The 23305-nt window shown below is 45.4% G+C and overlaps 2 protein-coding genes across 2 annotated transcripts; one reads left to right on the top strand and one right to left on the bottom strand.

Moving 5' to 3' along the window:
- The first annotated feature begins 13059 nt into the window (after positions 1-13059).
- Positions 13060-15878, top strand: LOC137260394 (uncharacterized). The gene is made up of 2 exons (XM_067798060.1): positions 13060-14657; positions 14798-15878. Exons 1-2 carry the CDS (start codon positions 13060-13062, stop codon positions 15876-15878), a joined length of 2679 nt encoding a protein of 892 aa, XP_067654161.1.
- Positions 15879-17194: 1316 nt separating this feature from the next.
- LOC137259957 (ankyrin repeat, PH and SEC7 domain containing protein secG-like) lies at positions 17195-21061 on the bottom strand. The gene is made up of 2 exons (XM_067797616.1): positions 20443-21061; positions 17195-18741 (listed from the first exon to the last, which is right to left on the bottom strand). Exons 1-2 carry the CDS (start codon positions 21044-21046, stop codon positions 17336-17338), a joined length of 2010 nt encoding a protein of 669 aa, XP_067653717.1. The 5' UTR covers positions 21047-21061; the 3' UTR covers positions 17195-17335.
- Positions 21062-23305: the final 2244 nt, after the last annotated feature.

Raw genomic sequence — 23305 nt, 5'->3', positions numbered from 1 at the left:
CGGGAAGAGCGGAGTTTTTACATGACCTTGAAGTGCGAACGTCAAAGAAGTATTGATGCAAGACCTAGATAGACTTGTGTGTCTGAGAGCATCGTGTCACAAGGTGCATGAGAAATGCATCAGCATTTCAAGATAATATGCAAAGACGAACCAGTTAGTGAATTACTGAGTAACATTCTTTATCGGAAATCTTCGTATGTCTAGATGTACGTACCCGATTGGTCTCCCTTTGGTGTGAATGAGTGAGTGAATGTAGTTTCACTTTTAGCGACATCCAAGCAATACCACGGCGGGGACAACAGAAATGGGCTTCACACATTGTAGCCAGGTTTGGAATTAAAGCGGGGCCTTAGGCGTGGCGAGCGAACGCTTCTGACGTGGCGCGCTGTCGAGTCTGGAGTAGACAAACCGGGGCCTTTCACCCACTCAGACCATGATTATGACTTTTTATTACTCAGAAACCACCGTCGGTGGTACAAGAGCATATATTGACAAAAAGCCATGAACAATTCATATGCATCCGTCTTTGACAATTGAGTACATGTGATAATTCCTATACACGTATACAGTTCCCGGGTAGAGAAATACAGACGCGTACTGAAAGTTTGCTTGCATAAAATTTGACAAAACTTCCGTATAGTTGCTAGTAACTGGCGAAAGAGCAAGAATAATTTTGATATGTTGTAAAGTGATTTTGTGGTGGATATATAGTGTTCACAATTTGAATTTAGTGTCCGCCCTAAACTCTCACGGGTATCAAATTATTGATGAACGTTGCATCTGTATCGAAGTATAGTGAGTGAGTGTGTTCTGCTTTACGCTGCTTCAAGCAATTTTCAAGCAATATTCAAGCAACATCACGACGGTCTCACCGTAAATGGGTTTCACATCGAAGAATGTGTGCCTAAGTCGATATTTTTTAGATGTATTTGTTTATTACAAACATAAGTGTAGAACTCAAAAGATGGCGGCGTTACAATCATGTCACATTCCAATTTTTATCTTCCCTTCATGTCAAATACTTTGATTTCATTGGTTAATGACGCATGAACAATGTTCCGTGTCACCCCTTCCAGGAAGGTGAACAATAGAAAAAATATTACCCTGCCACGGTAACCGCCAAACTCTCTGCCGAGAAGCTGTGTCGCTAACAATCTTATGACGTCATAATATGACGTACGCAGTGTACGGAGTTCGGAAACCGTTCCAATAGCGTGATTTTACGTGACAATGCGCACATTTATTTTACCAACTTTCACTGATTTTTTAAAACTATTTTTAACATTGCATTGTTTTCACGCTCAACGTAAACACAATTAATCATTTTTAAAGGACTTTTTAACTTGTCAGAGTATGTTTCACTGATCTAAAAAATCCAGTCGACAGGCAGAGGCCATTTTGTTTACATGTCATATAGTTGGTAGTTACATTATCGATCTTCAAAATAATACATAAATAATACTACCTCTGACCCCTTAGTAATCGATGTCACGATGCATGTCAGTTATCATCGCCTCGTACAGCCACCTACACTAAACTACACCACAGCACCACGTTTCTGAGGTTGCAGGTGCTTCACTCGGCTAACATCACAGGTGGAAACATTGTGTTTGGTTTTTTCGACGGACATAAAGTCTCAGATCGACTCACAATTAAACAGCGACTGCAAAGTTCGCAGTGTTTACTTTCTTGCCATGCATGTAAGTTGTAGAAAGAATGAATTCACGTGTTTATGAATGAAAAAATAGTTAGAACGTGACCTACCTTAGATGTCATCGGTTATCCAATCAAAGCGTAAGAATCTCAGGTCAAGTCGTTACGACAGAGGTCAACGCGATACGACACTCGTGTAGCGTACGAGATTAGTATGTGAGTACCCGTACGTTGACCACCTGAGTAATAAATATGTTGTGGCAGTGTTACCCGAGTTGGAAGGAATAGACCAGATGGTGTTTCCACCGAGAGAAGCATACACATTTGAGTGTCTCAGTTCTCATCTTACCAAGCTACCCGTGAATGTCCCGGGGTAGAATTGGCCTAAAACTAAACTAAACTGACTGACTGACTGACTGACTGACTGACTGACTGACTGACTGACTGACTGACTGACTGACTGACTCACTCACTCACTCACTCAGCAGTTTCACTCTCAGTACGACTGTCCGCTGCACGCAGTTACATTTAAGCATTACGTCAGCGTCTACATAAATCCACTACAATTCCATTTAACTCATTACGTTGTGTCCGTTTATATTTGTTTGTGTTTTTGTCCATCTGAATGTACACATGACAGTGATCTGTTCATAACCGAGTCCGATCAGACAATCAGATTTAAATAAACGAATATATAATCTTTTGATGCATAGCTAATTTGCATAAATATCACCAACGCCTGAAGACATTATGTAAATTCAGATAGGGTCCCTGCAGATCCCCATGGACCCTAGTATGGCGATATCCTTTCAGGTGCCAGTTTTTATATTGAATTGTTGTCTGTAGTCTTCTGTATGTTGTTATTACAACATGCAAGATTTAAGTGAAAATACTCGGGTCGCTTAACTACCCATTGCCGACAGGTTTTTATGTTCAAAATTCATTCACTTTTAATGAACGATATGGCGGAAATACTGCCGCCGATGTGAGGTCAATAACCAGCTCATTCTATGCAGACCTCTCTTTAAGGTTAATTTTGCAAATGTTGTGTGATGGAAGTACTATCACGGAGCACTATTTAAACTATTCTGATTCTGAAGTTCATGTAATTTATAACGTCCTGAGACTGCTGCTTGAGAGCGACCAGTGTTCATTAGAGACGAACCCACTGGCTAGGGTAATCTGCAAACGCTGACCACGGACTGGTGACATTTGGATGACGTACTGGCAGGACAGTGGGATGATTTGTTTTACATTATCACGCTATTCGTTGGGGCTCAGTAGAATCTTTACGAATGAAATTCTTAGTGATACATGCCATGGCAATGTAAACGTGAAAGAAAATTTTCCGTGGTAAACATTCAGATCAGATGATTTCCCCTCTGTGTTGAAGATGTGATGGATGTATGGGCGTTTCGTAATTTATATAACATACCAACACACTCATCTCATAATAACCCCTTATAACAGCCTTGGCCTACCTCTCAACATTGTTACCTATTATGTGAGCGAGTTCATGTAACTCGTAAACGCCAGACATTAGAAACATGCTATATAACGTAATGTTTGTGATTTTCCTTATGCTCTGAGGCAGAACCGTAATTACTAGGATTGTCGCAACAGTCCCAGTTAGTAGCTGCAGTTCTATGTATCTCTAATATTTAGCAATTTACAGACTGAAAACTGATGTCCATAATGGCAGTAGACATCAGTCTGACTCAGTTTTCAAAATCTCAGGAATGAATCACAAACAGTAATGGCCGGGGTGTTGTCGATAATGACAAGTCGAGGTAAACCGGTCCTACTTGTGAGACACGCAAACAAAATTCACCCTCATGATTATAATAATTGCTACTATGGTAACTATGGTAACGTATTTGTTGTATCCCGACGGCACTCCGATCCAAATTGTGTACATCACATGCTAGATTGCTTAGATAATATTATAAAACATGGAGACTAATTGTATCCACAGCAAATAGTTCCAAACAAGGTGATAAATGCTGTTTAAAAAATGGAAATCACATACCATTCAAAACAAGTAGGTGATATTTCAGTTTGCGAGCATACTACTAGCCGGTGTTAATGCATATGGAAAAAAGTAATATATATTTTGAAACATTTCCGAAAGAATGGAAAAAGACTGTCACGTGTCCCTTTACTTCTCTTCATCATCTAAATCTACCTTGGCTTTACCATTCACAGCGTATCATCTTGTAAATCCAATACTGCCTATTTATTAATGGTATATTTGAGAGTACACACTTACTTTCATATCAATATAAGAAAAACTATGTACAAACTTACAGATTTACTTCGAATGAAAGAAACCAGTTGAGAAGGCCATGTATGCTATATGTTTTGTTTTAAGCAAGGGCAGACAACTTCATTTGTATTGTAATTGAAATTTAATCACGAACTCTTCTGGAGAAAACTCGGGGAAAACTCGTTTATTTTCATTTACAAATAAATATTTAATGATAAATCTGTGACACATCTTTCCGTAAAGAGATAGCCTGTGTTAAGGTTACTTTGACAAAATCGAAATGAATCATATTTGGGGTACACTGTCATACTTTAGTATGAAATACCCGCAGGGTGCTTGTTAAAAACAGTCTGAAAAAATCTTATCTAATCTACAGAGTTGGATATCAATCACAGGAAAAAATCTTCAGTGATGTAAAATTCGGAATTGACATACGAAATCTATCTGAATGTATTACATTACAATAATCGGCAGGCGTTTAAAGGCCACATATACCCTAATAGGGTACAAATGCAAAATCACTTGCTGACATCGTTATAAAGGAAACCACGTCATTAAAACTGCTCATTTCGATCTTTAATTACCTTAAATCGACCTTTTTGTCAACAGTGCACAATTCTAAGCCGCAAACGAAATTTCAACCAATCAGAGCGGCGCGTCTCCGTGACGTAATAGTGGGTATAGAAATGAGGGTCTGTGCAGTATTCATCTACATTTCAGGGGTTAAACTATTTCGTTTACAGGTTTGTACAAACCTGAAATCGCGAAAGTTGTTGAGAAAAATGAAAGCCATATGTTCTCACAATCTACTATCATTTAGTTTTGTCTCCTGCTTTGCCCAGTTTTCAAGTTACAACCCTTGTTTTCATAGACGATTCTGCCAAAATCACTTGGTGTCGCTAGGTTGTAGTCCGTGTTAGGTGGTATAAACCTACACGTTATTTGTCATCATTCACTTGATGCTCAGTTAATGAATTTATAACAGGTATAATTAGTGGTAACGCCACTTAGATTACCCGACAAAGGCCCCCATTTCGCATTTCTTTTGTCTGGATTGATCAAAGGATGAACCGATAACACGCTGATTGATTAATTAGTTTTAGGGGGATTTAAATGGGGGATTTGTCAAAAGGTAGTGTTTATGTATGTACATTTACTAATCTATACTGAATACACTCTTTCGTGTCTGTGTCTATGCAAAACAACACCCTTCTTTCAAAGGATTAACCGCCTATTCATTGATTGATTGCTCATTATTGGCTAACTAAATAACTTTTTAAAAAGAATGACGGACATTTTGCAATTAGTTGCCAGGTGTGCTATCTTGGGTAACCAATGAAACTATACAGCAATGTGAAAAACCTGAAACGATACTCACGTTTTCGTATATTAGACTGTTAAAAGACACATCACTTGGGAAATCTGCAGATGAATTATATATCACTTGTTTTTGTGGATATTGATGGATACATTCCTCGAAGAAGGTAATAGCCTGACATTGCTCCTATAACTTTAATTTTAATATTTGCATTTTTGTTTTTAATAAGTTGTCGTAGCTTTCAACAGAATCATTGTTTTCGTCGTTAAGTGTAATGATGCAGACGACATACACTAGGGTGTGCGTGCGAATTATGATTCATATAGGAAAACTATGAAATGTCTACATATTACATTCCTGTTATACATTCGCAGATCGCTTCTTTTTATTAAGTTTCAAAATGCATGTAAGTATGATTATAAAGTAATTAGGATTATGAGACCACGTATAAAGACGTATATTGACAAGTGTCTACTTACTGGTGAGTGAACGTTACAAACCAAGTAAATTTAGCAAGTGAAGAAATTTATCGAGCAGTATTTTCACTTCGACCCCGACCACGCTTAGGTTATGTTACAGGTTGTGTCATGCAAAATCCTTTTGGCCATGATTCAAATGCATATTTAACTACCAGTAAAAGGTAGTTTTGATTTTCTAACTTGATGAGAACAAATCAAATCATAATCTCAATAATTCTAACGGACTTTAGCCCGTGACTTCACGATTTTCAAAAATGGCGGCGCCCTGTCTGATGATGAATGCTATTTAGGTTTGTTTTCACCGACTTACAAAAGGACAATTACTTTCTACTGGTAGTAAAATATGTATTTTCTTGATGGACATTAGGATTTTACATGACATTGCTTATAACATAACAATTTCACTCTTGGAATCGGTCAATATAAGGGGTCAATATAACATTACTTACAATAATATTGTCACTTCGACCACAACCCCGTTCCCGGGGAAGAAAGCGTTGTATCCATGCAAAATGCTTTTGGTCAGCAATGTGTAGGAAGCAGTCTTTATTTTATAAACTCGATGAAACTTGAACTCCATTTTCTATCCTGGAAGCGTGGTAGGGGGCGAGTCATTAGTATATACCACAGGCTTCCAAAAAGCTCACTTCGCACACACTAACAACCAATTTAAGCACAGACTACGGAGTCAGGTGGAAATCTGTGCACAGTGACACCATCACCCGATCCCAAGGAACAACTGACGGCAACACAACAATTCGGCATGTCTTTGGTGACGTCGAGAAATCAGCAAAATGACGAGCTTCCTACACATTTTCTATACATTTAACAGGATATCGTTCCTTCTATGACGTCACTGTAGGGCTCTGGCGACAGAGTTACGTAACCTGTCTGCGGTTTCGTTTGCGGGCGAGAGAGAAACAGACATCTTTTTAGCAACTTTTAAGCGGTTGGTATTAATTAACCACAATTTTTAAAAAAAAATGGTGTTTCGTTTATGACTAACCAAAAGTCTTTCATATGCAGTAATAAAAAGAGTACAAAAAATGAGTTTAGTGGTCCTTTAAGAAACTCAAACCAGTACTTTCCAGCTGGAACAGGTCGATGGAGGAAAACACACCCAAATGTTTGATGGTGCTTTCTTTCGAATTTAAACAAAATTGGAGATGGTTTCACTTTATGTTTATTTGCCCTACCTTATTTGTGGGTAACCCAGTGGTTAATGTGTCGGCATCTCACGCCAAAGACCCGGGTTCGATTCCCTACATGGGAACAGCGAATGGAGGACATTTCTGGTGTCTCACGCAGAGATACTGGTGTAATATTGCTAACAACATTACACTACTTAATGTCTCATTTTAAGCACAGTCTCCACCAACCCCCTTTCACACGTACACACGTACACACACACACACACACACACACACACACACACACACACACACACACACACACACACACACACACACACACACACACACACACACACACACACACACACACACACACAAAACAACAAACAAACGTGACGCATTAGTGAAATATTCATTTAACCCGTTCAATGCATGTACACGCAAAGCTCCCTCTGCAAGCTGTCGGCGTTCTGCTATTTATTTTGTTGACAGTTACATAGACAGATTCGTTCATCCACTTGCATAAAATTTGTGATTTACAATGTGATTAGGTTGTCTGACAAAACACCCACTTGCAAAGTTTGAGATCGATTGGATCATTGGATGAAGAGTTATTTTCAATAAATCAAGACACTCAAGATGAAATTCAAAGATGATACTAACAAGTTTGTACATAGTATTAAACTCAAACATTTTTTATAGTTCCACATTGTTTCTGGAATGTTTTAGAATATCATGCTTGGCCAAACGCAACCAAAAATGATTTCGAACGGTTTTATCAATCGGGATTCTCACGTGGAAAGCATGAGTACATCATGTGACTATAAAAAACACAAATGAATCTCATACTTTCACCCTCGATCTTTGCAAGTATTGTACACGAAAATGGGATGTCTCAACGCTACCGACCGAAATCAGGCAATTGGAGGATTGCAAACTGGCGAATCATAGAGTGAGGTGGCAAGAATCTTCAACGTTCATGCCAACTCGAGTGTGGAATCGATTTCGTCAAACAGATGCGACAAATGACCGTTCAAGATCAGGATGACCTAGAGTCACCACACCTGCCTAAGATCGGTACATCCGGGTAACCCACCTACGTGACTGCCATTGTACCGCCCGGGACACAACACAAGAACAGTTTGGAGCCCGAAGAGTGTCCTATCAGACAATCAGGAACCGTCTCCGAGAAGTAGGAGTACGTGCCAAACCCCCTCCTTGACACGACTACATCGACGTCGAGATGTTGTAACACGGTGCTGCCATGAAAACCTGCCAAACTGGAGGCACATGTGGTTTAACGATGAATCCCGTTATCTCCTCAGGCGACGTGATGGTAGAGACCGTGTCTACAGACGACGTCATGAACGTTTTGCTCCTAGCTGCATCAGACAGGTGGACAGATTCGGTAGAGGGAGCGTTATGGTGTGAGGAAAGATCTCATATACCCGCATATCGAAACTTCTGCTTGTCCAAGGCAATGTGACGGCCAATCGATACATCGACCAGATTCTCCGTCCCCACGTCCTTCACCCTGTTGACCGTCAACGGCAGCTCTTCAGGACAACGCCAGGCCCCACACAGTCACCGTGGACTACCTGGCCAATAGCAGCATCAATACCTTCCCCTGGCCCTCCAGATCCCCGGATCTAAACCTAATCGAACACCGTTGGGATCAGATCGATAGACGGGTACATCGACGTTGTAACCCACCACAGAATCTTCAACAGTTGTTCCACGTGCTGCAAGAGGAATGGAGAAGGATTCCACAACAAAACATTGAACGACTGATTCGATCTGTACGCAGAAGGTGTAGCAGCTGGAGGCTGTCATACGAGGTACTGACTGCAACACCACCTGGTGGGCAGCAGTAATGACTGTGCTTCATATTATTCTCATGAAACATGGACAAGATAGCAATACGTTGCTCCACCAAATTTCATTCATGTATCTTTGTTTTCCGCTCATCAACAGGTCCTTGAATAACACCAAATTTTCATTTATGTTTGGATTAAAACCAAAGAGGAAGCCACCAGGAATAGGCACATTTGACGTCATGTCACGTGATACCTGCCTCTGCCTCTGTGATCTACCTTAATTTGTTGGCAATCTAGAGCCTGGTTTCACATTCTCTTGTTGTTACTAGTTCAAATGTTCTAGACTTAATTACAAGTTTTAAGTGGGTGTTTGTGGTACACTTTTATGTCCGGATCAGACAATCCAGTAATCAACAGCATGAACATCGATCTGCGCAACTGGGAACAGATGACGTGTGTTAGTCCCGTTAGTCGCCTCTTACGATAAGGATAGTGTGTGTTACGGGCCACGTCCTCTGTGCATTTGAAGGAAATGTGAACAGTGGATGATACACAGATATTTTCGAGGGAAATTAACTTCCATCTGCTCACGTGTTCTGTCAAAATATTTGGATCTGGAGTTATGTTGTGATAATATTCAAATTTAATACGTGAGTAATGAGTGAAAAAAATACGAAAAAATTACAATCTTTAAATTCTCAGTAATTTCTGGCCATACCATTCAAATGTATTTTATATTATTTTTTAATAATATAGAATATGATATTTTTTTTTGTCAGACGGGAGTGGAGGAAGATCTGTTAAAGTAGCGAATATGGTGTCGAGTGAAAAAACCCAGACACGCTACTTTTAGGAACCAAACTCACTGGTGTGTCAATATTTCTGATGATGTAGCTGTGAATTGATGTGACCTTAAGCAATATTTTATCATTCATAGATGCTAATAATATTTTTTCCAGCTTCCTGACACTTTCATGGGCCCCGAGGGACCAGTGAACAACGTATTTATCTTACCGAACACCTTAACCCCTGGGGTGCCACAGGGACATATATGTCCTTCCATTTCAACCTTCACACACTCTGAAGTCCAATAGAATTCTAAATATCACGCACACAAATATACTAAATAGTTTGAATTCTACGGTACTTTTCCTGCGTCTTAATACCATCCACTATTATCTCAGACAAAGCTAAAATTCTTAAAATAACCTTTCAATGTATGCTTCATTGTAAATGTTGCCATTTTGGACACAATGAGAAATCGCGATTCACACTTTCATTTGCTTTGTTTTTTGTGATGTGGCACAGACCAGAAAGATTTCAGGACTAACGCTCAAATATCGTTTTCTTAACATGTCTAATGAAATAATTAAACTTCTTTGGTTTAGGTCCCCATGGTCCCTAGTATGGTGATCTACCTTCAGTTGTTAGCAATCTATAGCCCATTTTTACATTGTATTGTCCTGTATAGATAAATTGTTTTGGGTATAGTTACTAGTTTTATATTATAATCTGTGATATCCTAGTTGTTTTAATGTCCTTCGCTGACAGATCTTATAATAGACATATATTTCATTTTTTACATACTTATCAGGTAAGAAAGCCAACAATGCCCACGTGAGTGGCGCTTACTCAATTTCTCTCATGACACAGTCTACAAAAAGTAGAGACGCGAGGTCAACATACGGGCGGTAGGTCACCCAGGTCACGAGATGACCTGGACACGTCATTCCCTTACTAGAGACGAGCGAGTCAAGACGTGTTGCTTGGCCGCTCTACTGGATTCTAGTTAAGTGTGTGCTTTGTTTATTGCATTTTTCTATATTTCTCTCTCTCTCTCTCTCTCTCTCTCTCTCTCTCTCTCTCTCTCTCTCTCTCTCTCTCTCTCTCTCTCTACTATCATCATTCTAGTCGCTTTTAGGTGTTTTTCGTTATCTGCGACTAGCTGATTTTTTCTTTCTTGCCAGCAGTTTGTGGGTCGTCGGCCGTCGTCCCACTTGCACGTGCTTCACGGGTGTCCTGATTGTGTCTCGGTTCACGCTTGTGTGGCTCGTGCACTCGGACCCTTGTCGGGCTTCCGCGTTACTCGCTGGCGGATAGGCGGATTGGCGGATAGGCGAACCCTTCGCCCGAGCGGACCTTTCGTTAGGGGTTCCTTAACTATCGTTCACCTGCGCCTTTGTGCGCAGTAGCAGAGGTCAGGCGGACCCTCCACCTAGGCGGACCCTTCGCTAGGAGATTCTTCTGTCGTTCCCCTCAACCCCTGTGTGGTGTAGAGGAGCATTGGCGGACCTTTCGCCTTGACGGAGAGGCGGAGGACAGGCGAACCTTCCGCCTGGTCGGACCTTTCGCTTGTGACGTGCCTATCCTCCTCGGATAGGAGTTTACTCTGCCGTCACCCCTCGGCAGCGTACCCTGTCGTGCGTTCCACCATGGTATTCGCCTCCTTCTGCACTCAGTGCGGCACTAGGAAGTCGGCTAAGTGGGATCCTCACACTTTGTGTAGGCTTTGCAAGAGTCCCTGCGCTGCGGATAACACTTGTGCAGAGTGTGAGGTCCTCTCTGAGCGGGACTTTCGTCAGTACCTGGCAGTACTTAGGAAGAGCGAGAGGGAGTCTCATCGGAAGAAGGCAGCGCCTTCCGCAGGTTCGCCAGTGTCTTCGGCGTCATCTAGACGATTGGTGCCTCGCTCTCCCATCCGCCCTCCTTCTCCCTCCGCATCAGAGGAGTTAGTTATTCACGAGGAGGCGGAGGAGTTCGACTCTCAGTCAGGAATGGAGTCGGACCCCATCAGGACTATGCCAGAGGGGAGCGATACTCGCTCCCGTTCCGTCTCTCCCTCTCTGGCCCCTCCTGAGGGAGGACGTAGCCGTATCACCGGAGGGGAGGAAAGAGAAGAAGAGAAGGAAGGAGAAAAAAGCGAAGAAGTCTCGTAACAGGGAGCAGGTTCGCTCAGAGAGGCTTCTCCTTTCCGTTAAAGGGTTAGTGGAGTCCATCCTTGATCAACGCCTTGGTCCGCCCACATCGGCTCGTTCCGCGGAACCCTCCTCTCCGCTCCGCCTCCGGAGGCGGACGCCTGTTCACTCCCCAAGGCGCTCTCCTTCTCCCAGGTCCTCCCCCTCTAGGGAGTTCATTAACACAAGAGACCCTCCACTTATTCCTATCCTCCCGGAGGAGGTGGGGGATGACAGCGACCCTGTCCTCCCAGAGCCTAACCCTCCAGTCTCTGACTCTGCATCTAGACTGGAGGCAATTGCGGAATACACCGGTGTGGTGTTGGCGGAGGTGGACGATCAACCTTCTGCCGCTTCTAGGGCGAGAGGCGAGTCTTTCTGCCCTGAAGACTGTGTTCTCTCCCCTCGGAAAGTCCTCCCTCCGCACCGCTTCCTTGAAGCAGCCGCTAAGGAACTGAAGGAGGCTGTTGCCACCGCCGGACCAGGTCGCCTTACCCCTCAGCTCCTCCTCTCAGACAAACAGAGGATCAGGCTTCCAGTGGCGAACTCGCCCATTCCTTTAGATCCTCCCTCCTTGGATCCCGATATCTCTCGTGTTGCTTCTGCTGGGGTACCCCACAAGGTGTCGGACAATCACCTTATCCATTTGGACAAGGAGGCCAGATCCATTGTGGGGCTGAGCAACTATGTTGCTCACGCCTGCCAAGCTGTGGCCACTTTCGCCAAGGAGGCAGGGATGGAACAGGGTGAGGAACCTCTGTATAGGGCATTTGGAGCGGTAGCTGGCGGAGTGGCACAAGTCACCCTGTCGGCCGCTAGGATTTCAGCTGCCATTACCAACCTCAGACGGGAAGGCTTCCTGGGGCGCACTAATCTCCCTCCGGAGATTAGGGACTCCCTCCGTCACGCCCCAGTGTCGGCAGACACCTTGTTCGCGGGGGAAATCCCAGAAGCTATCCGCACTCGCCATGAGATCCAGCAGCAGGACCTAACCAATCGGATCATGACGGGTGGAGGACCCTCAGCAGGCTCCACCCCCCGCAAGCGTCAGGAAGGTCCTCCAGCAGACCAATCCACTCCTAGGAAGCGGACAGGGAAGGTGGACTTTCGGTTCGGAGGTCGTGGCCAAGGACCCACGAACCAGTCCAACCAGCCCAGCCAGGCTAACCAGGGATTCCAAACCCCCAGCAAAGGCACTCCGCGGAAGCGGAACAAGGGCAAGTGGACGTTCAAGAAGAAGTGACTCTTGGTGCCCGCCAATCCTTCTGCCACCTATCATTCCTCCATTCGACGGACCCGTTGGCGGCCACTTGAGCCTCTTTGTCCCAAACTGGCGTCAGCTAGGACTAGACCCATTCGTGTGTCGGATCCTGGAGCGTGGCTTCCGCATCCCGATCTCCTCTCCGCCCCCTCTAACCTGCTCTCCGGTGGAACGTCCGATGGACTCCGTCAGGTTCCAACTCACCTTAGAGCAGGTGGAGTCTCTAGTCTCCAAGGGGGCAGTTCAGGAAATCCCCCTCCAGGATCTGACTCCCGGGTTCTATTCCCCCGTTTTTGTCAGGCCCAAACGCAACTCGGGGAAATGGCGGCTGATTCACGACTTGAAGGAGTTCAACTCCTCCTACCTCGAACAGCCGCCATATTTTCGACTCTTGACTGTTCCATCAGCCATGCGGTTACCGGAGCCCTCGGACTACATGGTGTCCCTCGACCTCCAGGATGCGTACCTGCACATCCCCATTCACTTGGCGGATCAAAGGTACCTCCGTTTCGTCCTGGGGGGCAGGCAGTTTCAGTGGAATGTCCTCCCGTTCGGGATTTCCTGTGCCCCATGGCTGTTCACTCGTGTGACCCAACCCATCGTCCAGTTCCTCCACGAACTCCAGGTCCAATTCCTTATGTACCTGGACGATGGGTTCGCTCACAACCCTTCGCCCTCCATTCTTGAGGCGCAACGGGACCTCGTCATCCACCTCCTTCGACGCCTAGGGTGGCTAGTGAACCTGGAGAAGTCGGACCTGGTACCAACCACCTCTCTCCAATACCTAGGTGCCATACTGGATACAGTAGCCTTCAAGGCTTTTGTACCCAAGGAGCGGATGACCAGGCTAGCGCCCCTGATGACTCGGGCACTATCAGAGCCCCTGTCCCTCAGGCAGTGGCAGCGGATATTGGGCCTCCTGACGTCAGCCCAGGAGCTAACCATAAGGGGGAGGCTGATGCTCCGACCTCTTCAGGTGTTCCTCAACGAGCACGTCAGGGAGACCCACTGTCTTCACCCAATAAATCTCCCACCTCACCTCAGACACTTCCTCACCTGGTGGCAAGTGGACGACAACGTCCTCAAAGGAGTTCCCCTAAGGACACCTCTCCCGACCAGTCACCTTTTCGTGGACGCCTCCACCCAAGGATGGGGCGCTCACTTGGGGTCGGACCAGATGGCAGGTACCTGGTCGGCAACCCAGCAGGACCGGCACATCAATGTGCTGGAGTTGGACGCCGTACGACTTGCCATCCTCCATTGGTCCGTTCCCCTCAGGCACCAGACCTTACTGGTCCACACGGACAGCTCAGTCGCAGCCTGGACGATCAACCGTCAAGGCTCCACCAGAGCCACTCCTCTCCTAGACCTGACCCTCCGCCTGTTCGAACTGGTAGACAGGCTCTGCCTGAGCATCCGTGCAGTTCACATTCCAGGAGCCAAGAACGTCCTGGCAGATGTTCTCTCCCGGCCGGACGCGCCTCCTTCGACAGAGTGGCAACTGAACCCGCGGACGTTTCAGTCCCTCTGTCTCCAGTTCAGCAGGCCCATGTTGGATCTGTTTGCCACCAGGCTGAACTGCCAGCTCCCGATCTATGTATCCCCCGTGCCGGACCCAGCGGCCTGGGCCGTCGATGCACTGTCGCTAGAGTGGGAAGGGATGGACGCTTATGCCTTCCCTCCCCCAGCGGTTCTAGCACAGGTAGTGGCCAAGCTTCAGACCACCAAGTCCATCAGACTGCTTCTGGTGGCTCCCATGTGGCCTGCCCGGCCCTGGTTCGTTCCCCTTCGCAGACTCTGTCTGCAGGATCCCGTTCAGATCCCTCACCGGAGGGACCTTCTCATAAGCAAGCCAAGCGGCCGTGTTCACGAAAACCCTCAGGTATTCGATCTGCACGTTTGGCTTGTATTCAAAGGGGGCTCAGGAACAGTGGATACTCCAAGCGAGTAGCCTCGGCCTTGGCTTCCTCACAGAGGAAAACCACGCAGAAGCTCTACGACTTCCAGTGGGGTTCCTTTTCCTCCTTCTGTGAAGACAACGGCGTGGAGGCCGGTTCTGCCACTCTTCCCCAGATAGCTGATTATCTGGTTCACTTGCGCAACGTTCGAGGGCTCAAGGCCTCCTCCATTAACACCAATCTGGCGGCCATCATGTCCGTTATAAGGAAGAGGTCGTCGGGACTGGACATTTCTGTACTGAGGGAGCTCATCAAGTCTTTCCGACAGGCGGAGGGTCGGCGCAAGCCGAGGGCTCCTGAGTGGGATCTGGCAGTGGTCCTTGACCACCTCAAGTCAGATTTTTATGAGCCTCTGGAAGAGGCTCCCCTCCTCCGCGTCACGGTGAAGACCACCTTTCTAGTGGCCATGGCCTCGGCGGCCCGAATATCGGAGCTTCACGCTCTTCAGGCGGATCTCCTGAGATTTGAGGCCACGGATGGAGGATCGGCGTCCTTGGGCCTCGCCCCCGACTTCGTTTGCAAGAACCAACAGGCAGACGAACTGGGACGTACCTTCCACATCCCTTCCTTAGGGCCGTTGGTAGACCCGACGGAGGAGGGAGCACTCTCTCTCTGCCCTGTCAGGGCTCTCCGAGTGTATACCGACCGTACCCGCTCCCTTAGGCAGGGGCGGCGGAGGCTCTTCCTCCCTCACTCCCAGAGGAGCAAAAGGGAGATTGATCGGAGAGCTCTTGGGGTATACCTTCGGTTGGCCATCATAGAGGCCTACAAAGGCCAGGACAGACCTCTTCCGACTCGAACCAACCCACACGAGATCAGGGCCGTCTCGGCCACCATGGCTTATCACCGCAACATTGCGGTGGCGGACATCATGGCGGGCTGCTTCTGGAAGTCTGGCTTGGTGTTCGCCAACCACTATTTACGAACCCTCTCCAACGAGGATCTGACAGGCATTTCAAGGCTAGGACCCCAGGTCTTTGCCCAGCAAAGAACGGGGGATCCTTACCCTTTAATTCGGCGCGGGGCTGCTCCTCTTTAGGTGGCCTACACTCCCCCGCCTCTCGTATGGTGCCAAGCTGGGGACCTCAGCTACACACCCTTTTTGCCTCAAATAAACTTTTCTGTTGCTTCTCTCCACTCCTTCAGTGTTGAGCTGTCTTTTCTCGTGTTGGGTTTCCCTTCCGGGGTTGTCGGCCGATCCCTCCTCCTTATCGGAGATGTCCGGACAGCGGTTGGTGTCCTACCCGCCCTATAGTGCGGAGGCGGATGCCGGTGGATCGCTCTCCTCAGGGTTTCTTGGTTCCTCTTTACGTAGAGACGCACGGGCGAGGTCTCGCGTCCACGCTCTCAGCCCTCCGCCTCGGTGCCATTCTGGGCATTGTTGGCTTTCTTACCTGATAAGTATGTGAAAAATATAACATTTTTGATTAAATGTCATTTTTTATACTTACCTGGTAGAAAGCCAACAGTCGGGAGTTCCCGCCCAGCCTCCCCTCCTGAGGGTTTTGTTGTCTGCCTCGCTGGGTAAGGGAATGACGTGTCCAGGTCATCTCGTGACCTGGGTGACCTACCGCCCGTATGTTGACCTCGCGTCTCTACTTTTTGTAGACTGTGTTATGAGAGAAATTGAGTAAGCGCCACTCACGTGGGCATTGTTGGCTTTCTACCAGGTAAGTATAAAAAATGACATTTAATCAAAAATGTTATATTTTAGTATTGAATGTTCTCGTCACGATATGGCTGAGATATTGCCGATGTGACGTTAAATATTGACTCACTCACTCACTCACTCACTCACTCTTTGGTTTAGTTTCACTGAGAAAATATCGTAAAAATACGAGTTTACATAGGTTGTGCGGTTCCACTTGTCATCAAGGCTCAGCAAGAAATGCAGTCTCTTTCATGTATATATGTATCGTCATAAAAGTGACGCATCTGTAGTAGAATATATATTGTGTAACACAGCGCACTGAATACACTCGTAATACACTGTCCTCTGCCTCTGCCTATCGTCGTTTGTCTGTTTACATCGTTTGCCAGTTTTCTTCTACATCAGAGCTTCACCATCATTTGACAGTCTGCCTGACCACTGACTTTGTACACAAGTTCAAATTGTAAATGCAAACACTCTGGTTATTTAATATTTGATATTTGTGACCCAATACTCTTAGACTCGTGACTCAATTGCATTGTACTAGAAATCTTTATTGTGATTCATTGTAACTTTCTCATTGTTTGCTCACTATGATATTGAATATTTTAGACTTTGTCTGTGTTATATTTTACTGGTTCAAAGGGGATTTTGTCATGCAATTTATTAACCGTAACAAACAAGAAATGTCAAAGTGTCTAAAATACATTTAATATGTTTTATTCATATCGTAAACAAAAGGTAAATCAGGAACGCTGACACGTGACCGTGTGAACTTCACACACCACGCCGGTGTGAATAAGGACATGTCCCACATCTCTGCACATAACAACACTGCACTCACTTCAGTGAGCATCATGTGACACCAGGAAATCAACCACACGCTGATGTCCCTTGTCTCTCGCTAAGTCGATAGCTGTCTGTCCATTTGAGTTCGTGGCGTTGATGTCCACCTTGTTGAGAGACAGGATCAGTTCCACGGTCTTCAGGTCTCCACCAGTACTGGCGAAATGAAGGACGTTGTCACCCATCTTGTCCACCAGTGACATATTAGCCCCTCTACCCACAAGGAACTCCACCACATCTCGGTGTCCCCTCCATGCTGCCTCCATCAGCGGTGTCCTGCTTCCGTTTCCTCTAATATTGATATCCGTCACATTCTGTGACAGGATCAGCTGCACAGTCTCTAGGTCTCCACCCATACAAGCGAAGTGAAGGACGTTGTAACTGTACTCGTCAACCAGTGACAGATTAGCCCCTCTATCTACAAGGAGCTTCACTACATCTCTGTGTTCACTCCATGCTGCCTCCATCAGCGGTGTCCTGCTTTCGTTTCCTCTACTGTTGATATACATCACGTTCTGTGACAGGATCAGCTTCACGGTCTCCAGGTCTCCACCAATGCAGGCATGGTGAAGGACATTGTTACCGAATTTGTCTACCAGTGACATATTAGCCCCTCTATCCATCAGGAGCTTCACCACATCGCTTTCTCCCCAAAATGCTGCCTCCATCAGCGGTGTCCTGCTTCCGTTTCCTCTAATATTGATATCCGTCACATTCTGTGACAGGATCAGCTGCACAGTCTCTAGGTCTCCACCCATACAAGCGAAGTGAAGGACGTTGTAACTGTACTCGTCAACCAGTGACAGATTAGCCCCTCTATCCACCAGGAGCTTCACCACATTGCTTTGTCCCCTCCATGCTGCCTCCATCAGCGGTGTCCTGCTTTCGTTTCCTCTACTGTTGATATACATCACGTTCTGTGACAGGATCAGCTTCACGGTCTCCAGGTCTCCACCAATGCAGGCATGGTGAATGACATTGTTACCGAATTTGTCTACCAGTGACATATTAGCCCCTCTATCTACAAGGAGCTTCACCACATCGCTTTCTCCCCAAAATGCTGCCTCCATCAGCGGTGTCCTGCTTTCGTTTCCTCTACTGTTGATATACATCATGTTCTGTGACAGGATCAGCTTCACGGTCTCCAGGTCCCCACCAGTGCAGGCATGGTGAAGGACATTGTTACCGAATTTGTCTACCAGTGACATATTAGCCCCTCTATCCATCAGGAGCTTCACTACATCGCTTTGTCCACGCAGTGCTGCCACCATCACCGGCGTCCTGCTAAACCGTGTACTTCTCATGTTGATGTCTACATGACCCGCTGCCAGGATCTGCTTCACTCTCTCTAGGTCACCCTTCTGTATGGCGGAGTAGATATTGCCGTCTGCTTCTGATGGAGTCACTGCAACAAAAAGTAAACTGTGAACATCAGACGTTTTCGTCGCACGTCTACATTGTTTTCATCATGATGATACGTGACACGGACATTGCTATATCATGTGTGACGTAATGCAAAAGTGTTCTATAACGAGGGGGCGGATTAGAATGGCACAGTGACACCAGCACATTGTGACGTAATGCAAAAGTGTTCTATAACGAGAGGGCAGATTAGAATGGCACAGTGACAAGAATACATTGTGACGTAATGCAATAAGTGGACATTGTCGTCTGATAAAGTAGTGACGGCACGTCCACCAAACCCCTAAATGTTTATCACCGAAACAGAGTAATAAAACAATGGATATTTGTGATTAATTATTTTGTGGTACTGTCACCCAATGGTCGGATTTGCCAGTGCATGCGTGTGTGCGTGTGTGCGTGTTTGCGTGCGTGCGCACACACGCGCGTGTGTATGTATATATCTGTGTGTGTATGTGTGTGCTATTTTATGATGGTTAACACTTTTAGGATTCTGGTTTTCCGGAAATTAAATGCTCTTGGGTTTCTATTTGCTGCTTCCGGGAGATTTCTACAGTGTTGATGATGGTCGCATGTGCCCGAACTTTCGGGAAATGACTGAATATATATAAAAAGGCTGGTTGCCGTGTAGCGACACGGACATTAAGTGGAGTTACATCGCCAACAAATCCGTCAACGTCTGAAACTGCTGTCAGACCGCTCGCTGTGTTTTCATTCTGCATTCACCAAAGACTTTGGTGAGTTTGCTGTATTATATTTTGTGACCCATTGCCTTAGATTTTGTCTCATTTGTATTGTATTGAAATCGGTATCATGAAATTGACTCGTGACCTAGTATAACTTGCCCTCTTTGCCTAAATAATACAGAATTAGAACGTTTATGACTTGTCCTTGTTCTGTTTTGCTGGTCCACCGGGGATTTCTTACATCGTTTGTCACGGCAAATTCTTAACCGTAACACACTATAAAATGCCATTTGGGACCTGGGGCGCAAGACGTGACAAATGTCCTGGGGACCTGGGGTTCAAGACGTGAAAATGTCCTGAGGACCAAGAGTACAAGACGTGACAAACGTGCTGGGGACCAGGCACACAAGAGTCAGTGAGTTTAGTTTTCCGCCACACTCAGCAATATTCAAGCCATATAATACTGGTCTGTGGATAATCGAGTCTGGACCAGACACTCCAGTGATCAAAAGCATGAACATCAATTTGCACAACTGGGAACTAATGGCATGTGTCAACCAAGTCAGCGAGCCTCACCACTTGATGCAGTTAGTTACCTCTTACGACAAGCATAGTCTCCATTTTGGCAAGCATGGGTTGCTGAAGGTCTATTCTGGCCCGGACCTTCACGGGTCCAGGGGCACAGGACGTGACAAATGTCCATGAGATTAGGGGAACACAACGTGACAAATGTGCAGGGGACCCGCGGCACAAGACGTGACAAATGTGCAGGAGACCAGGGGCACAAGATGTGACAAATGTTCACTGGGCCCTGGACGCACTACGTGACAAATGTCCTGGGGACCAAGAGCACAAGACGAGACAAATGTGCAGGGGACCAAGAGCACAAGACGAAGCAAATTTGCTTCGGACCATATATAAGGTTTCTATCATATATCTCATTTTGAATATCGTGATGGGATGTTAATTAAGAAACAACTTTATGCTTAAAGTCTCACCTGATGTACGTCCAGGATTCGCAACGCTTGAAATTGTCCCTGACAGCGAACTTTCATCCTCTTTAATCTCTATCTCCCCACAACAACGCATCCTTGCATAGGACCTTGCATCATCTACCGTCTGATTCAGCTGCAGCTGTACGTCAAGGAGGTCTTTGGTCAATTCGCCCCGTAGTTTCCCAAGACTTTCTTTGTAAGTATCTCTTTCGCGTTGAACACGTCTCAACTCTTCCGTTATTGCTTCAAGTTGTTTTGTTGCGTTTTCTTCTCTGGCTTTCAGTGTATGAACTTCACCGAAGTCATGTCTGCTGGTGATATTCCTTGTGTAATCTCCTGTAAGGAGGTCGGTGATCGTTTGTTTGACGAGACGCTTGATCAAAGAAGGAATGAATGTTTCATTCACTTCCTGTTTCAGCGACTTCTCCAACTCTGTAAAATTGTTAATCAGTTTCGTCCCAGCATCAACGGCCATAACTTTCCATGCACGGATCTCTCCTTCCACTCGTCTCACACGTGCAGTGAAGGATGACATACTGGTATCAGCATGTACGGCTTTAATACCGTACAACACAAGAGTGAAGAATACAACAGTTGTCAGTGCCATTGTTCAAGTCAACGATGTAGCACGCAGCTAGGAAGATGACTGCCTCTCCACCGGATAAACTGCTTTAATATCGCCCGGCTCAAGTGTTTGGCACAATGCCAGCTCAGGGAAAAACGCTCCACCAGTAGCATGCTTACACGTGGCATCATAACAGCTAACATGACGGATAACTGCATGAGGACATTGACATGAATATCCAGTGGCAGGTAGTCTGTAAGCACAACACTGTTCCGTGTATTATCAGTACGAGAGTGACATCAAATAAATAATTTTTTAGTAACACTTTACAGTTATAGTCTTGATAGCATTTTCTCAGTGAAGTACAGATTCTAGTACTTTTGTTGGACTGGGTCCACAGACGGGTATAGAGCGCTGTCGGCCGGCAGATTCCACTTATCAGGGACTTACACAAAGTCTGTGGACTATCAGTACCTGTTGCAGAACTTCCATATATGCAGAAGCGGCAGTGGCTGTGTGGGTTAGATGGTGTGCTGCAATGATCTTCAAAGTTTCGACCCGATATCTTGAAAGTCAAGAAGAACCACATTTTTTAGGAAACATGAAATTTACAAATTCCAATTCGCCATTTTTGACGCACCACCCGTGGCGACTCTGACTAAGAACTAGATGAGAATATGGAGGAGGGTATCCGGTGTCATTAAATGTCATTGCGTGTAGTACATTGTAGGGTGACCTGGAGGTCGCTGTCGCAAATTTTATCTGATCAGAAGATAACGGAGTGTCTGGAATCACACTCTTATACCAGATACCTGTAACATCTACGAAATACCTGTAACATCTACGAGATAACTGTAACATCTACCAGATACCTGTAACATCTACAAGACACCTGTAACATCTACCAGATACCTGTAACATCTACGAGATACCTGTAACATCTGTCCCGTCTCGTGATATTGGTTGAATCCTCACGCCCTAACTCACGTAACATAACATATGACTTATGTTCCTTTATAGGATTTATTACGTATCTTAGGTTACACCACACATGAACATCATCATCTCCGAAGACGGTATCTACTTTTCACAGGGATATCATCTATCAGGGTTATATAATCCATGTTAGTGAATTGTTTTTGTTGTTTAACGCCAAATTCCAGCAAGAACATGGCGGGGGACCCCAGAAAGGGGCTTCACACACTGTACCCATGCAAGGAATCGATCCTGGGTCTTCGGTATGACGAGCGAACGTTTAAACGGAGGTATAAACCTCTGCCCTACTCCTCCGTCCTTCAGTGATCGACAGCATGAGCATTGGGATCGTAACTGGAATACGATGACCTGGATCAGACAGTCAGCGAATCGGGTAATGCGATCCCGTTAGCTGCTTATTACGACAAGAGGTTGCTGAAGACCAATTCTAACCCGGATGTGCAAAGGTGCCCACCGCCTGATTTTCTTATTACCGCAGAAAAAACTGTTAAAAACTACTCAAATGTAAATGAAATAAAACAAAAAAACACACATACTCTTTTCCAAAACAAAAGCAACAACACAAAAAAGGCGATCACGCTACTCTCTTTTTCGTTTCGTTTATAACAAATCAAATAAATATTGACCTATGTCGATGGCAACATTGCATGATATCTGTGGTGTGTTGGTCACACGTGCACAATGTTTGTGACGTCACATAAAAAATATGATACATTTACGCTTTATTTTATTAAATAAACCCATATCGCTATCTTGACACTTCGTTTTGTACGTGAGATACTTTTACAGAAAAATAATAATCCTGATCATGAATAGGAGAATATTTAACACAACATTTTAATCTCTGGTCAAGAATACCACTGGCCAGTTATTAAACAGTTTATAATGGCCAGTTACAAATATCCGTCTGTAAATGAGTTAAAGCGGAGAATGGTCGTCGTTATAACATCTCTATCTTCAAACAGACCAAGGAAAATGCATCAGCCTGGTCAGAATGTCAATTATTCAGCGCGGATATCGCTGTCAGGTTGACACAGGCTGAGCACTATCGCTAACTGGTGATTACAACACACCCTGCACAGTGAGTAGGATTAAATATACATCTGGAAAAAAGTAGTGCAACACCAAAATAATTGAAGGCTGGAATTTCTTTGATTTTGATAGTGACCTAGTTGTAGAAGACATGGGTACAATCCATCTGTTGCATCTCCCAAACACACCCATGCAAGAAGCATGCAGGAAAAAATGCACGTTTACGTCATGCACCAAGAACCCTATAAAAAGACACTTTAAAAACTTGATCAG

This window comes from Haliotis asinina, chromosome 13 (assembly GCF_037392515.1).
Source record: "Haliotis asinina isolate JCU_RB_2024 chromosome 13, JCU_Hal_asi_v2, whole genome shotgun sequence".
NCBI classification, from domain to species: domain Eukaryota; kingdom Metazoa; phylum Mollusca; class Gastropoda; order Lepetellida; family Haliotidae; genus Haliotis; species Haliotis asinina.
Note: the sequence above shows the minus strand (reverse complement) of the source record. Positions and strands in the feature narration are given on the sequence as shown.